We start from the raw sequence: 18,655 nt of genomic DNA, 5'->3' as shown, positions 1-18,655 counted from the left end.
ACGAAACCGTATATATTGTCAAGCCATTCCTTAATTTACACCAACCACGATTGTTATCGCACAACGTTCGTCGATCGTCCGCACAAATGTGCGCAAGGAATGATCGTCCAATTTTATATCGTTCGCACTTCATGCATACATCGTTCACACACCGTGCACACATCGTGCGCACACCGCACATCGTGTAACGTTGTGTGATCCCACAACTGTACATATGTGTATGTATCATTTTTTTACCAACAGCTCCTAGCAAGTCGACTTGTGGATTTGCCACGTTCTGGGCTGTGGCCTGCTCAAGTATCTACATATGGTCCGTCATTTGGTTCGCCATTTACAATCTCCGCTCATTCACATACGACGGAAACGTCAGACTGATGCTGATTAAATATGGTGTCGCCAGAGAAAACAGTAAGCATGCAAGAGTCAATATGACAAAGCTTTAACTTAGAGGCCTTGTGTTTCCCTGAAATAGTGCTCCTATTGCATAGTTAAAGTATGGTATCCCCTTTAGATTCCCAACATTTTAAAAGCATTTCTCTGTTTGATCCAATTGCATGAACATAAGATCCGACGAAGTTGGCTCCACTGGATTTGTTGTGGTTGTTGTTGTTGTTGTTTTTATTTTTTTAATTTATTTTTTTTTTTTTTTTTGGGGGGGGGGGGGGGGGGGCGGGTTCTTCATGGAACATAGAAATGAGCGCTACATTGTTGTGTATTATTCCATTATATTAAGATATACCCTTTCTAGTATCTTGTTGATTTTTAAGTTCATTTTACAGGTTTTAAACTGTTAATAACAACTGTTGTATGGTCAAAGTAGCAAAATAGTTTGAATCAATGCATAGAAAACAAATAACACTTTGAAAAACCTAAAACCGTTGATTGTTTCCCAGCTGTAGAACAAACCGCCGAAACGATAATAATTATATCATGTTTTACAAATGTTCGATCTGCGATGAGTGGTCCATGTTGATGCCATTTCATGAAAATTCAAAACCCTTGACACAACAAGATAACCCATCCGGTAACATCATACTGACATCGTTTCGAAACTGATTTTAAGTTCATCAAGAAAATAGCAATATTCACCATTTTTATGAGGCTTCCTTGTCTAGGCATTGTGGCAGAGCCATAATCCTTTTTGGTCAGGTATGCATGCAACACCTAGGCCAAAAATGAGGAACTACCAAGAAATACAATGTATGTTAGGAAAACAAAACTTATTTAGAGAGGATAACAAATGAAGGCTCTCAAATGTTGCATTTAGTGAATCAGCTTTATTGTTTTAGCTTTAGTGTGCCAAAGTAAAGGACAAAAATGGAAAACCCCAAACTTTGTAGTTAATTGCCATAATCTAACTGCCTCTTACAACTCATGCCATGGTTAACGGCATTGTATATTATTTTCAATTTCCGATCTGCGCGGGTAGATGAACAAGTGGTTGAGTTGAGAGGAATGCAGCAAGGTAGAAGACAAATAATAAAGACAGTTTTACTGGCAGTGGTTTTGTATGGCTCTTATTATGAGCCATTTTCTGTGCAATTACACAGTAATTATCCTGCCTTTGCTATGATAAAGTTTGTTTTGTTAAGAATTTCTCGTTAATGACCCAGTCCTGATTATGTGAAGACGAGTACCTAGGGAGACGACACACACAAATAAAGACCAGGTACAGGTAGGAACAAAGAGATAGAGATACACAAAGCTACAGTAGGGACAGCAGATCTATGTTGTTTCCTGTAATGCTACTTCAGCAAAAGATAGAAGGAAACCTCCGATTTATATATATCGCTTCTTTCATATATTGAGTAGTACAGCAGGATGTCCTGTTCCTGAATTAATCGGCATCGAGTGTGTGATCAAGCACTTATAGCAAAAGTGTTTTATATGTCGGTGATGGTGTGTACAGTACGTTGTCATTAGTTGTTAAGAACACTAATCTATAAATGAGCGAAAATGGCCCATACACATTAACAAGGTATAATCACCCAACTCTGCGTGTGGTAAATCTTACAGACAATCTTTCCAATTAGGATATGTGGATAGTTATTATTTATCATGGTATTCGTAGGTTGTCTTACATAGAATCAACAAACCTACCCTGTTCAGTATGTGTTCTCCCATAGATCGATACGTGTAATTGCACGGTGATACAAACCGTAGACTAATCGCATGCCTCATTAGACAACGCCCATAAATCCATAGCGAGCGATTCAGACGGAATGTATCATTTCCTGGAGATAAACGAGAAATTGATAACATGAACTCCATCTCTCTTTGCCTATGATGTCAAATTCTCGGACGGATATTTGATTTACTAGAAGTAAATGATTACAACAGATTTATGGTAAACTAGTTATACACGATACATATGTACTGTAAACAGACATACAGAAAAATAAGTATTATTAAGTTAGTTGACCAGAGCTGTTTAGGGAACAAAAAATCATTTATCTGTCATATTCCTATCCCAGGTGATGCCTAACTCTCAGTTTTAAATGGGTAGTAGTAAGGACTGGATACACCGTTTCCATTGTTACACGACCAGGTGGAGTAACGTTCTGGATGCCATTGACATTGCATTCGGTGAAGTAGCACACACACGGCAACTTGTGCATTTTCTCTATCATTCTGCGTCTTTCAAACCGTCTTTTTTTTGTGTAACAACACTTTAAAAACATCAATGGAAAAAACAAATACATTGCACTGTGTTAAAACATGCGAAAAAATCACTATCTAATTTCTTGTTTGTGAAACGCGGTATTATATATGTTTGTGCAAATTAATTTAAACATGTAATTAATTATAGTGTTTCAATGTCGCATGACCTGTATCATGATCAGTGAAACACACACACACAGTTGACTGAACCTTAAAAGTTTGGTAATGATACAGTATATTGTATGTTATAATTCACATGTTTGATTAAAATCGGCGTTTTTCATAATAAAATGTTTAATGGTAAATGGTTGGTAATAAGCATGACAATAAGGTATATTGTCATTTCGGAAATATTTGAATTTCTTTGGACCATTTATGATGGAATAAGATTCAACATAGATTGTTATGGAAGACAAACTTTAATTGATTGTTTATGTTAAAAAAAGTCGAAGTCTTATACATTAAAATAATGTTTGGTTAAGTTTGTTTTGAATGCAATGCATCTGTTGTATTCAGGGTTAGTAAAGGCTTTAAAGTACAACATAAGCCAAAATATATGGAGGCCGATATTGTGAGAATGTTTGATTTCCTTGTTGATAATATCTTTGTCGAGGTCGGTGAAATCTTGGCGCGTTTTTCCACCACAATGTTTTGCATTCCCATGGCAACACATTGTGCTCCGCTTCTGACCTATTTGTTTCTGTTTTCATACTAAGCTGAATTTATTGATGACCTTTTCAGGACTGGTAGCAAATACCTACCCGATTCATTCAATTTCACATTCAGATTCGTCGACAATGTGCTTTCTTTGTCTAACAAGACAATAATTGACGAAATCAAATGGATAAACATGTACCCTCCAGAGCTTGAAATCAAGGACTCCAAAGACTCTTTATCTTCAGCCCTTTCCTAGATCTTTAACAACATGACTACCAAGGAAAGCTTACTTCTTAGATGTACGATAAACGGGACAATTTCGCCTTTCCAATCGGCAACTTTCCCTTTTTCCTACTTGAGGTAGATGTCATATATCAGTCGCGGTGTCGTTTCCGTCAATCATCTCCCATGGTGACATGGTGATACATTGCGATATGTAGATGATGCGATAACGGTTTTACAAGTGTATAAAGTAACTGTCACTGTTTTTAATACAGACCATAGTGAGTAAGGACAAGTACATTGCGGGGCCCTTGCTGACCTGGCATTGTTCTCTTAAAAACTTATAAAATAATGACTACCAAACTGTATAAAACATTTTTTCATAGTCGATGAGTTCAATCAGAAAACCTTTTCACTGTAAAAGGTTTATCGTATGCATAAAGCTGATATTTTTTGTTAAATGTAATGTGGGTAAAGATAACAAATAGTCACACGATATGAATTAAAGGGTTTTCATAACGGTAGATCATCTAATATAGCAATGAATATTTCTCATTATAAGAGTACTGATCTGTGTGTAAAAAAAAAATATGATAATATGTGAAAATATCACAATATGTACATTATTTCAAGGCGATTCTAAACGCCCATGCACAATGTATGTATATATCTATGTTTATGTCATAAAAGTTTGGAAAATATATAAAAAAAAAATTAAAAAAATGAAATGTATGATTCGCACTAAAGTTGATTGATTGGTTGTATGGGATTTAACGTGCTACCAGCAACTACATTTGTAAGCTCATTTAACAGTTAAAAGATGGGCCTCCTCCACGTACGTCGTGTATGAGCGCACGTTGATATGTTGGTGTATTTGCCATCTTGAGAGACCGCATATCTGATGTCACCTTAATCGTGTATCGCCATCGAAATACCAAGCCGCAGGTACCCTGCACAGCTTTGCCCGGTCACATTATACTGACAACGGGTGAACCAGCTGTTGCCATTACCCTTAATGCTGAACGTTAAGCAGGGAATAACAAATGCCAATTTTAATGACTTTGGTATATCCCGGTTTTAGAATAGAGCTCATTACCCTCCTCAACTCGGCAAACGTTTAACAGGAAAGCCAATCATTAGTATTCCCAAGTAAAACGCGCTATTGTATATCAGCTTGATAGGAAATGAATTATTCCAACTATAGTATATCGGCTAAATAGGAGAGTAAATTTGCTTTCGTTATACATTGTACTTGTATATGATGATCTTAGTAGGAATGCATGATATTTCCCGTCAGTAGATACTTTTCGTTTGTTCGACTTATGACGACAAAAAGATACCTTTCGATTACTCTTTAGAAAACCATAAACTACAGCCGATGATTGCGTGTATATATATATTTATCCGAAAGCAAAATTGTTTTTGTTCACGATGTGTAGCATTGTATCAGTCTTTTCCGTATACTGCAATTGCATGGCTGGAAGATGCTTGTCTGCCATTTGTGTGCAGATGGTATTTTTATCTCAAGCATCTTTTTGAAAGTTGAGTTTTTCCATTGACACATTATATGTTACAAAAAACAACAAAGTGGTGAATATGAACAGTACAAAATACAGTGGAACAAAGTTACCAAACTTATAAAAGAGGCTAAAGCCACATATATAGTTATATACATTGTATATCTATCTACATTATATTTGTTTTGCAACAAATATGAAACAACTTCTATTAATCTTTCATGTTGGAGGTGGTATTTAGAGTATATGCCGTCTGGCGACAGTGCGGGTCTGGGTCGACTGTATGATGCTACCTCACTGACATACCACGCTGTAGCACCTACATGTATCATAGCATACCGTCCATAACTAATACAACTACCATTTTTAGGACTTTATTTTATCCTGGCTTGGGGACCGAACCCGTTGCCTTCCTCACTTGGACTTACATTATACACTTAGGCCAAAGGTGAGGTATTGCCAAGGAAGGCACTAGAAAAAGGGTTGTCGGGAAGTAGAGAGAAAGCATAAAGATCCGAAATATTACTATGGGTGCAACCTATATATTTTGGTGTCTTAAGTGTCCCAATGTAAAGAGTAAAAAGCACGTCCCCATTTCTGAAAGGGTTTCCCATAGAAATAGCCACTTACAATTGGTAACATCAAGTTTATGTATATTCTTTTTTCACCCTCCGACTTTCAGGAGTGTTGTGTTTTGAGATTTGTCTGTCTATATCAAAGGAGTTATTTTATTCTTATATCATGCTAGTTAATATACATAAAACAGTTTTCTTCAGTATACACGTTATGGTCTGATCATAAATAAAAGATCACCCATGAATGTTTATGTCATATTGAATTTATTAAACGAATAAGTACTTTGATATGACACGAGCCTTTAGGCGAATGTCATATCAAATTATTGAACGATTTCAATAAATTGACTCTTTTCTATGATATTCATAATATGAAAAAAAAAATATGAGTGAGCAGCTGACTCTTTTGGATAAAAATCAAAGTAATTCTATCAGAGTATTGTCGTTTTCGCAGTTCAAAGTAGTTCTAGAAATTGTTTATATGAACGGTTTAAATAACAATGAAAATAGTAATAAAGACAAAATAAACATTTTAAACTATTTTAAATAACAGTAAATGCATGACATGGTATATATTATATAGAAGTAGTACCTGAAGTGAGGAAGGAATATGCTCCCAAATTTTCGACCAATCTAAGCACATTTAGGTTGTATTACACGTGTGTAATATCAAAATTATGACATGTCTGTATGACATAGAAAAATGGATCAGTTATATGATAGAATTGGTGTATAGTTATAGTAGCTCCTATCTCTGATAGGGACGTCATATCAATGGTTGTATGTAAAGAAGACATGTGTTTACTCCTGCTGTCATACAACTTACAAGACGTTAATTAAACATTTCATTTGTAAAATTGAAAACACTGGGAGGGCTGAAACACGATATCGTGACAAATAGCATCATTTCACAAATATGCATAACCCATTTATTTATAAATTCCTCTGGTGCCATACTATATCAGATTTGATCAAAGGGAATCGAGCTCTACTGCATTTACTTATAATATTTATGTACGAAATCATTGCATTTTGAGATTGTGTTGGTTACTATCGTTTCCTATTTACTTGCAGTATACATGAAATACTGCTTTGATTTTAGGAAAATAGAAGTCAACCACACGGTAATTCAAAACAAACACGATCATAATGTATTTCAGAAGAACGTTTGGTTAGCACTTTTAATTGTTATTGCGAATATATTTTGTAAGCGATGGTATATTGATACAAAGTGGCTCTGTTACCTCAAAGTAATACAGATGAAATTGCATATTTGAACAAAGTTAATTAATAGAACGTTTTTGTAAACTCTAATTAGAAGACCTAAGTGTTGTAGTACAAGCATTTTAAATTCTACGAATACGAATCGATTTAAACCCGGAACGGATGATATATAGCTTTCGGATATTTTAGAAACAAGATCAAGGTATAGGCTCAACACAAATTCTTTTGTTGCGTAATAAATCAGGTTGTATGTTTATTCTGAGGTTTGCGTGTTAGCACCTTCGATCATAATACGACGGTTGTTTGCTAAACAAGGATTAAAGTGGACCAACACTAGAAAATAACCAAAGCTCTCATTCGACTCGAAACGACAACCGGATGATGAAGGCACCCATACAAATAGAAGAAATTCATTTATAGTTATTAAAGGTGAAGGGCGAACTTTTTTTTTTTCAAAAGTTTGATCCGTGAACTAGTGTATACACACATTGAGCGTCAAATTACAAAAGTGATAGTCACCTTTCATTTCGGGCAATGCATTTTATAAATCACCAGTCAGTTTCAAGGTAGAAAGTATAACTATTTCAGAGATAGAATACATTATTTTTTATAAGTATTCGTGCTTTGTTTAATCAAACGCATTCATGAAATATGTGAACCGAAAATCTTGGATAAAGTTTTGAAAGAAATTACAGCCTTGCTATCCCTTCCTGCAGATAGGGCGTAAGCATTGTATCTGCTGCCCCATATCGCAGCCTCCCAAAAAACACACGCATACACTACACGCATGCATCTTGCACACAGGGGAGGCCGTCCTTAAATGACCATGGCTGTTGATAGGACGTTAAACAATACCAAACCGAACCAAGCTTTGCTATCACCGTTACTTTACATGTTTACGGACGCATTGTATCAGCCTTATCTGGTGCGATCACATGCGTCTTACGTTCAACTTTCACTTACGACTAGCTGCATGTTCATTATATACACAATTTAAACTGAAATTTACTTGGACGTTAATGTTTAAAATTTATATAATTAAGGGAATTTACGTACCTTCCCTTCTGTTTCAACAGTGGTTTATAACGATTTAGAATTCCGCCTGTCTTGCTCCTGGCATCCCCAATGAGACCTAATTGTAAAAATCCACTTTTTGCAAAATGTATCAATATTAATAACCAACCATTTTTTGATGCAATAATGTTACATTGGCCAAGGAAATGTGTCAATGATTTGAAAAAGCAACATCTGATCACCAAATCAGTCCATATTTCATGAATCATTAACCCTGTCTAACTGTTAGAACGTTCGGTATTTCCTGCTTTACGTTCATCATTAAAGGTAATTGCAACAACTGGTTCACCCGTTGTCAGTATAATGTGACCGTGCGGAATGCTGTTTTGGGTGCCGTCGGCATGGTATTTCAGTGAGATAGCACTATAAAGTCGGCATCAGATCCTAACTATTACAAGGAGGCAAGTACACCAACATACCCTGTCTCCGGCACACATACACACATAAATAACACACATGGATGCACGTCCTAAGATGAATTTTGCTGTTAATATTATGTTAACAAAATAAAGCAAAACGAATCATTGAGGTTCAATAGCACTCTATACACGCCATTAGATTTGCACTATCGGAAGGAGTCAAACAAACCAAAGTACTGTCTCCACACAAATGCAAACATACATACATACACGGACGCATGTTCTGAAATGACCTTAGCTAAGGACATTAAACCCTACTAAATGGAGTCCCCCCCCCCCTCCCCCTCATTAGACCGTCTGGCGTGTTTGTACTTATCGCGCATAACTCGGTCGAAGGGCGCAAGCCTAACAGAGGTGCGAGCATTCTCCTAATATATTTTTACTTTTACACAATTGTTATTGTGTGATGTGATGTTGTTTGGTGCATTCATATTTGTTAGTTTCTTATACTTTATTTGTTAGTTTTTTCCGTATAAGCTTACAACTTGCGTTGCTTTTGCCGTACAATGTATGTGATAGTCTATTTTCCAATGCATCCATGGTTTCCCAATGTCATAGACGGAAAAAATGCTCCAAATATAGATATAATCCATTTCTCAATATTATTACATAAATATGTCATCGCTGGAGAAGGTGAATTTTACAAGATAGAAATTTGATCCCATATAAAGCAGAACAAATTTGTTCCTCATGGCTAGTTCAATAAACGTAGCCATATGCAAACGAAATTGTGTCAGCTCTCGGTACACTACGCACATTACACTTCAGCCTGTCCATTACTCTGCATATCGTCTTCGTTAAATGTGACACACTGTATAAGCAGTTTGTCCGGTATCGTCTCTACAGAAGTGATAAATATTAATGATAGTTCTAGATGCTTCATTTTGCATAGCAGCTTGAATGTCTTGTTATAATGCAAACCATCTATATCATGTAGGACATGTCGATGTATCGTGTCGGTGTTAATACGGATTCTTTACCGTCAAATTTTAAGCGTAGATAGCAAATGTCCTAATTTTCGGGAACAATTATTTCCTATTTTGAATCAGGAAGATTTCAAACCTTGAAACTATCAACAATAACTCTACATTCTTGTTTAAACGTCACTGAACATGTTTCGCAAAATATATGAATTTGCGCTAGACTGATCATGATAATTAATAGGAATACATATCTCACGAAATATGGCTGATGAACAGTATCTTTATTCGATCGATATATTGTACGTGTATAATAGCCCATTACTAACGCCGTCTAATTTACATCAGTGCGTAACCAGGTGTAAAAGTCATTATAAATGTGTCATATTTATCAGTGATACTTATACAATGTGAAACTAATGGTGTGAGAGCTGCTACCTCCATGTTAGGGATGAAGAGTGTATATAATCCAGTTAAGCTACATCCTTTGCATGTACATAATACTTGCAAACTTTAGTGATATAATTTCTCCTCCAAGGAAAGAGAGAACGTAATTACTTTAAAATGGTGATAGTGAAACCATATCATGATGCTTCTGGGATATTTACCTGATGCCCGAGGAACTAAATGACTATTACATTGTCGATCCAGTAAGAAAATCACAGACAACTTAATAGAAAAGTCAACGTTTCAGTTAAGCTGACCAATATTTGGTTGCATAAACCCTAATTGGCAGAAACGTTTCATTTTGCTTTTCTCAATCAGACATAAAACACTCCTGCCGCTGTTTTCCTGATCAAGTCTCTGGCTATGTTCGGTGATTTGCTATAAAGGGGAGACATTTGCACATGGCTGTCTATTGATCGACTTGTGCTTCCGTTGCTTCTTCAGGTATTTGGATAAATGGAACTGGCTTGGTAGAACAAAGAGGCTGCATCCATCCACCATATGTAGATGTGTTTTCTATCCATATGTGGTTTCTGACTTTTATTTGCCAGCTTACAATTTGTCATCTGTGGCGAAACAATATGCGTTTGTTTTCATATCTTAAAATAATTAGGTGTTAATATTTGCACACGCAAAGTATAGAATGAATTAAATACTTCTTAGATCCAATGAGAAATTGTTTAATCAACTAATAAATAGGTATTAAATTGTGTTTCGTATTACTATAATAATCATTTTATACATGTGTACACTGCTTGTGGAATATAGCAATTGTTATAAAAAAAACACAAAAAAGGAGGTTTTTTGGTTGTTTTGTTTGTATTGTTTTACGGTCCATCTGCTATTTAGATAACATATATTTGCAAACAAAACGTTGAGAACATATTAACAAAAAGGTTTGTTTATTCTATTCGGCTAGCGTCCTATTAGAAACTAGGGTCACTTAAGACATTTACCTCCATGTGTGTGGGAGGCAGGGTATATTTGTGTAATTGCCTACTTGCGATAGCGCAGATCTGAAACCGACTTTAAATGCATATTGCTATATCACTGAAATACCATTCAGAAGACATCCAGCACAGCATTTCGCCCGGTCACACTATACTGACAAAGGCAAAACCAGTAAAACAGAAACGAACAAAAAAAACACTTAAAGATCAAACGGTTAAACAAGCAAAAGAACCAATGGAATACAAATTATCATAAATAATGATGAAACAGAAATTTTATAAGTTCTTGACTGTAAAAGGTGACTTGCAACATTCTTATGAGGATGATCTTCCTTTCGTAAAATGTAAGTGTGCATAACAAAACAAATGTATATACATTTATCCTGTAGCGAGAGGATAACTTCCTCTTGGCGGTCTGCTCAACTTGTTCCACATGAAATCACATTAGGTTGAACTTATATCAAAAAAAAAATCTCACACTATTAATGCTGCAAAGAGGTCGTAGAAAAATTCAATTGTGCATTAACACAAATTGATTCCAGTAGCTTCGGCTATCAAAATGGAGGTAACATTGTGAAAACGGCAGAGAAGGACTTGTTAACTACAACACGTGTCGCTGCTACGTTTTGTCACATAAGAAGGAAAGTGTCTGCAGTAATTTGGAGTTGTTCCTTGAAATGGACATCATCTATTGGCTGTTTGGTTGTATATGGTTTCACGTCCTTACAACAGCTGAGGTCATTTCAGGACGTGCATCCATGTGTTTAGTACGCGTGCATGATGCCGACTTTATAGGACCATGTATCCGGGAGTTCCGGAAAGGAAGGTGTCTTCTAATTCATCGAGAAAAGAAGAAAGGGCGGCTATAGCAGTACATAACATAAAATAGAAAGACAGTAACATTATGTCACTCGTTTTTAAACCTTCTACAGAAAATTTTATCAAAACGAATTAACTACCAAAACGATTTGTAAATATAGGCGACAAGTAGAGGTAAGCAAAATGAAATTGTAGTCTCGCAACTTCACATACATGTAGGCCATACTAACATTACTCATTCTCAAATATTGTGAAAGAAAGATTAGGCTTATTGTCATATTTACGATGAACCATTTACTATTCTAACTTTGCATGAATGAATTTGTCGCTTTTAAAGAAAAGTGTGTCCAATGTTATAACATATTTTGTGTTGTTTGGCCCTGAGCGGTTAAAATTGTCAATGTGTCTTAAAACATTGCAAATTTCAAATAAACAAATGACGGCTGTAATGTACTTTAATCATGAATCGTTATGCTATTTTAAAGGTAAGTCCAAAAGGTTATTATTATTTTGAATTGAATAAATGTATTGGGCTATGAAATTCCATAAGTTAAACAATTTGATCTTAAACCTTGTGCAGGGTAAGGGTTAGTTGCTTCTGTGACTTATGAAATTGACAGAAGTAATATCGAAACCGCTCTGGCTGTTGTCCAACTCGCACCAAAGGGAGGTCTTTGATATAAAAGTATTCATAACTTCAGATGAAGGGTTAGAACCTTGTGTTTACATTTATATTTTTTAAATTTCTAATTGATACAGGTGTGTGTTTGGTTGTTGGATTGGGGTTTAATGTCCTGGCAACAACCAATGTCATACATGTATGCAGACGGGTGCCTTATTCATTATCTATGCTACTCGTCTGCCGTGAGTTCTATTTGGGGACACTTATATCATGTCTATCACTAACCCCTAGTGTCAGGGTATAAGGGATTTCAAAACAGGAAGTCATCCATGTAGACGTGATTTCAATACACGGGCATATGGTTGAATTTTATTTAAGGGGCTATTTAGTAAAATAACACCCTTGCACGTTTACAAAGTTGATGATGAAATGACTTGAAGCAACATCGAATATGGCAAGTTTTGACTGTTGGAAAACCCGGTGATAAATATAGCTACATGTACATGTTATCCCGGGAAAGCGCAACATCTGGGCCTTTTAGTGATAACTACACATGTACCATGCGTTTGACCGACAACATATTGAGTCTCTGATTTCACATTTGACACACTCTTGACGTTTTGAAGTTTCACAAATCAGCGCAAGCAAGAATTATAAGTGTCATGTCATGTTATGTAAACCTAATGAGATATTTCTGTTCACGGTTGCATTTGAATAAAGAGAAACAGGTGTAATCAGAGTATGCACACAAGAGGGTATCGTTGGTGTATTAGAAACTGCACCTCGTACGATATCAATTGGTTTACTCTGCTGCTCTTTTGAGAGGTTGTTTCGGAGATGTTCGGAGATGTTAAATGAATGAATGCCTGTACTTGTATTTCAAAGAAGTATAGTGAATAAAGCTTGAAGCTTCCTTTCCTTTGGTTGGATAAACATATTAAATCCATACATTTGTGCATGCCCAGTTCGTTAGAAGTTCATTAAAATCTCCGCTAAAATGTGTGGCTATACCACTGAGGATTGATTAAGAACGTACGTTTCTCGACAGGAATTGTTCATATGGTAGGAAACTGTTTGATCATGAAGACTTTTATGTCAACATTAAGTAAAAGAACCAAACCTCACTAAATGATTTAAAACAAAACGGCAGCATAAATTGTCTGACAAAATAAATAAATTGTTTGCAATATTCCATGTTAATATAACGTTCGTATCGTGAATATGTAATTATCTACAACCAAATTAAATTTATGGCAAAGAATTTTGATATTTAAACCTCTTTATTATTATGGTATCTGACCAATCATTTTATCATTCGTTAATAGATCGTTAAGCAACTGTCACGGAGGCAAATTACCTGGAATGTTTAAAGAACCTTAAACTCGATTTACCAAAACCAAACTACGTTATATGCAACCCACGACAGACATGCCTCCCCTTTTTAACGGACTTCTAAAACGTGAAAGCTTACTTAGTTTAAAGGGGCTGGTCGGGGGAAAAAATACAAAATAACTGGGTCTAAATGCGTTCTCTGGTCTTCCAAAAGTTATACCACGGCAATATGATGGTCGAGTTTTGCTTGCAATGTCCAGTTTTGACCACTGAAATCTCGGGGAAGCCCCGCGTAAATTTAGCGCAGATCTATTTATATATGTCACGATATTTCTTAATAAAGTTGTAATTTTTTACTCTTAGGGAGTGAATTTCAGCAAAATTTGAATCGGTATATTTCATAAGAAGGTATTTTAAACATGTTTATGCCATTTTAGCAAATATGACATTTTTTCCCCGACCAGCCCCTTTAAACCCTATCTGCAGGGAGAAAGGACAATGCAATATTCCTCTTCCTGAAAGAGGCCATAACAAATTAAACATCGATGGCGGTCCAAAAGCAATATTTCAATTGAGTAGAAAATTATTGGATTGCATCGCCTTAAAAGTGAAACTGCTCCCCTCTGTCTGCTCGTGCCTTGAATACCTTTAGGTGACGATTCATTTTCCGATGGCATTAATTACATTAGGCAGTATATATAACTTGACACTTGGCAGAATAATTTCGTGATTAGATTTTTGAAACCACTCTTTATATTCGGTTCCCATTATTGGCTTCACTGAAAACCTTTGGGGCTTGAATGTGATTATCAACTCGCCAAGCTAGAACATCTGCGACTATCCCTAAACATTGAACTGGAATTGAAACTCATTAACCGCTCTTGTCACAAATTGTGATAACTCAGAATTAATACCCATAAACAACTATAAGCACAGATAGATGTACAGGCCATTCGTATGTGAGCTTGGTTTATGTACCTCTATAAGTCGACATAAGACTAGGAATTACGGTGACAGACGTGTCATTTATTTTGTCATTAGGAGAAGCCAATGATAAGATAGAAGACTCAAAACCTATATTACGTGTAATGTAGATTTCTGATAGCGTCAATCAGGCCGCACAGTCTAATGGAAAAGTGGAAATATATCACAATAACGTAGCTTCCTCATTTACAGATATTGCCGAAGCTGAAAATGTGATTAATTTATCATAACTATTCAGGATAAATTACTTTATTTAGTTCCTTTCATATTTTCTTTGTTCAGGGTACAATATTCTAGCTCTACCCCTGCAGGGTTTGGTCTAAATAGTTGACCTACTTCATTATTCTTCATGATCGATCGATGCCAATTTATACAGAGTCCTTACAACATCGACTTTTATGTTCCTTTTTAGTGCACACAGGCTAAGTTTGATATTGATATGCTTATCTCGATTCAAAACTTGGTATGTCTATTGTCTTTCCCTCATCCATTCTTTTATTTTTGAAGCTGGAGTCCATATCGAAGTCCTTCAAATGGTACTTGTTGTTCCCTGCTATACGTTTAGCATTTTGGGTAGTGGCAACAACTGGTTCACCCGTTGTCAGTGTAATGTGACCGGGATGAAAGTCGACATCAGATCACAAGAAGACAAATACGCCAACATACCATGTCTCCAGCACACAGACACACATGCACATTAACACAACACACATAAATGCACATTCTTAAATGACCTTAGCTGTCAATAGGACGTTAAAAAATAAACCCAATCGAAATAGTTGACGTTATACATTCTGCGTTATACTCGTGATTGATGCCAATTCATACAGAGCCCTTGCAGCATCGAAATTAAATTGTATCTTTACTTTAGCGTACAGAGGATGCTTCAACACAGATCCCAATGCAAAACGCGGTACATCTATGTTTTTTCTCATTTATTCTACCTCTTTTGAAGCTGGTGATATACGTCTGGGTCTATGGTGTGCAATGCACTGCAATGTAGTAACTTTGAAAATATATCAGGCTTGTATGTGTCCAAGTACACCTAATCCATTTAAGGTTTATTGGAAAAAAATGAAGTTTTAATTTTCAATTCTTCAGTTTTAAAAAATCGTTGATAAAAGATGGGCAGTAAAACTATCAATTAATTGAGTTACAAAAATCGTTTATTTCATAACGATGCATAACAAAATTTGGGCCCGGATAATCGAATAACGATTGTAATCACAATCTGTTAGAACGTGATAAAGCTGTGACGTAATATTTCTATAACGATGTTATTTCACTCTTAAATTCAACACAGCTTGATAACGTCGTTATTTAATTGAAAACACGCACTCGTGGGCGTGATGCTTTTGTGATGTTTGTATGATAATGTGCAATATATTTGGAACTCTTTTTCTTGGCGCTCAGTGAACGACACCTTTTGGATAACTCAAAAATAACATTAAACAATCTCTTTTCATTATCAGATTAAGCTGTGGTAATGTGGCGTTATTTAGTGTTTTACCGACTTCAGTGGAAAGGCATAGTAAATGAAGTGTGGCTAAGACTACAACACTATTGCAAACCAACCTGACAAACTTCCTTTCGTGTATGTTTATGGTAGAAAATAAGGAAACAAAACGTAAACATATCTTATTTTTCACTTCATACATAAAGCTGACCGGAATCACTTTGAAGTTCTGTTAAATTCAAATTTGATGGATAATCAATTTGCAAACGTTGATGCTCATTTACATAAGTTCTTTTGAAATTAGGTGAATAGCGTCTTCCCAAATCTACGTTGAAGTCCCAAAGTGCAATTTGTTATGTCATGGTCGAAACCGGTTCTCTCAGAGTTTAAAATGACAGATAGGATATGTTTAACACATTTAGGGTAAACATTCAAAGGACGCCACACGAAACACAATTAAATGTATCTAAACTATCGATCGCCCATCAGGACCAGACTCGATTATTGTTCCGTTGTGTACCGGTCAGCAAGCAAATCGTGTATTTAAATATTCGGTCGTGTCTGTCACAAACCTACACGGCAGACTGTCGGTGCCTTTATAACCACGACAGCTACAAACCTTTAAACATTTGGTCCTATCCGTCACAAACCTCCACGACATACTTTTGGTGCCTTTATAACCACGACAGCTACAAACCTTTAAACGTTTGGTCCTATCCCTCACAAACCTCCACGACATACTTTTGGTGCCTTTATAACCACGACAGCTACAAACTTTTGTGCGGAAAATGATGAACCAATAGTTTTCGATCGCAGAATGAAAATTGCTCTTCCATTTGCACTACAAATGAAATCTAACTCGGAAAATCCACTACAACAATATGTTTTCCCTTCAGTCTTTACAACTCTACCAGGACGAAATGTCGAGCAACTCCGTTTAGTATTCGGTTGTCCAAACTGCTTAACGATTTGGAATTGGATATCTCCATTACTGAAATTTACACCATGCCTGAGGTTCCTCCACGGATGAAAAAGAAACACTAGACTGATATATCACTACAAGCTTAAAGTCAATCAACCAGAAGTGTTTTTTTATTTACCTCTCAATGCCGTTCTGTCACTATTATGTATACTGATGTTGTCGAATTCCTTATGGCCCCTTAGTTTTCACAGCCAAGGCAAAGGCATCAACCTCGCTTTGGATATTATTGAAAGCAATGGAATGCAAAGGGCTGTTCGGATCATTCAAGAACGTGTCTCCATGTTTGGAATGTGTGTATGTGTGCTGGAGGAAGTATTACTATGTTGGTTGTATTATCTTTTCCTGTGTACAGGATAATAAGACGGCAAAATCTCAGCTTACACAATACTAAGTCGACATGAAATTACCATATTCAGATTCTTAAAAATAATATGACTGGCAACATTGATGGTCAGAGTGTACTTCTAACAAACGTTTGGCATCACCATCGTCAGAATAGAAACGAGAATGTAGTTCCAGTCTGAGTTAGAACGGATCGTCCGCGTATATCTTAAAACAACCTTAATGTTTTACATGTTATTATACACCCACTGTTGGACATTTCAAAGGGAATCATGGAAGATATTTCAATGTTCAAAACAAAAATCTTTTTCAAAGTTCCTACTGCAAGTGTTGTTTGATTTGGTTGGGTTTTGGGAGAGAATATACCTGCTGTATCTCATTACGTCATAACAGGCGACTAATGAGTGGATCCCCTGCAAAATTGGGGGCTTTTTTCGGTGTCTTCCGCTAAGGGGATATTGAAGTTGCCCCCTTTGCAACATATGGGATCTTCATATTTTCTCTCTACTTCTAAATACTATATGTTTCTTGGCAACTTGCTTGGCAATACATTACATTTTGGATGTTTTTTAAACGAATTGGCAAATTAAATGGTCTGAAGAAAGAAACACTAAGTTATTATCAGTTCAACTTAATGTATGTTCATGTACAAAAAGGTAGAGCAGACCGCAGAGAGGAAGTTGTCCTTTCGATGATTGAATGCGCTGATTTCCAACAAGTACTTGACAGATTTTATAATGTACCCTCTGTGAAACGTTTATTCGATATAGTTTTTGTGCAATCAATCTATGATTATTTACATTCAATTAATCTCTATAATAAGATATGACATATTTTATAAACAATTCGTTTGCTCTTGATATATTGACATCTTTACACATTTTACCCTTTTGTTTCTGGTTTTTATGTATTCAGTCTTTTGTGAATGTCTATTTTACACTGTTGTTTGGCCCTAAATGACTCAAATTGTCGATGGGCCGTAAAACAGTACAAAACAAAAAGAAAACCTTACATTTTGGCTTTACTGTTGAACATTCGCCATGGCAACGGGTTTTGTCACCGTGCCGGGACATACCGCAGTTCTTAAAAATGGTAGTTATTACAGTAAAACACGTTTAGTACGAACACGCTTATTGCGAACTGATTCTGATTCCCCAGCTCATCTCCTTCTTACTTCTGTGGAGTTCTTTGACCGTATTGCGAATTTTATATAGCGAATTAATGTCTATTACGAAGCAAACTAGTGGTCCCCTCAGGTGAACTTCAGTATTAATTCAACACTAGTACGTATCCAATTTCCGAAATCGCAATCACACACCAGACTCGACCGCCACCGAGAGGTCCCCGCGGGACAACTGTCAGCTTCTTGCTTTTGTACCTATTGTACGATACCTGAACACTGCGAGTTGTGTTTTCGATGACAATAGGTGTTGGTTAGTGTATCCAACATTA

At 36.1% G+C, this 18,655-nt stretch overlaps 1 protein-coding gene across 1 annotated transcript in view; it reads left to right on the top strand.

The window, feature by feature from the left end:
• LOC110441753 (solute carrier family 43 member 3-like) overlaps nucleotides 1-443 on the top strand; it is a 48,503-nt gene extending 48,060 nt beyond the window's left edge. The window contains exon 5 of the mRNA XM_021484997.1: nucleotides 244-443. Within this exon, the coding sequence (XP_021340672.1) occupies nucleotides 244-443 (200 nt within the window). The remainder of the gene's footprint in view (nucleotides 1-243) is intronic.
• The last annotated feature ends 18,212 nt before the right edge of the window (nucleotides 444-18,655 follow it).

Source organism: Mizuhopecten yessoensis, unplaced genomic scaffold (assembly GCF_002113885.1).
Source record: "Mizuhopecten yessoensis strain PY_sf001 unplaced genomic scaffold, ASM211388v2 scaffold716119, whole genome shotgun sequence".
NCBI lineage: Eukaryota > Metazoa > Mollusca > Bivalvia > Pectinida > Pectinidae > Mizuhopecten > Mizuhopecten yessoensis.
Note: the sequence above shows the minus strand (reverse complement) of the source record. Positions and strands in the feature narration are given on the sequence as shown.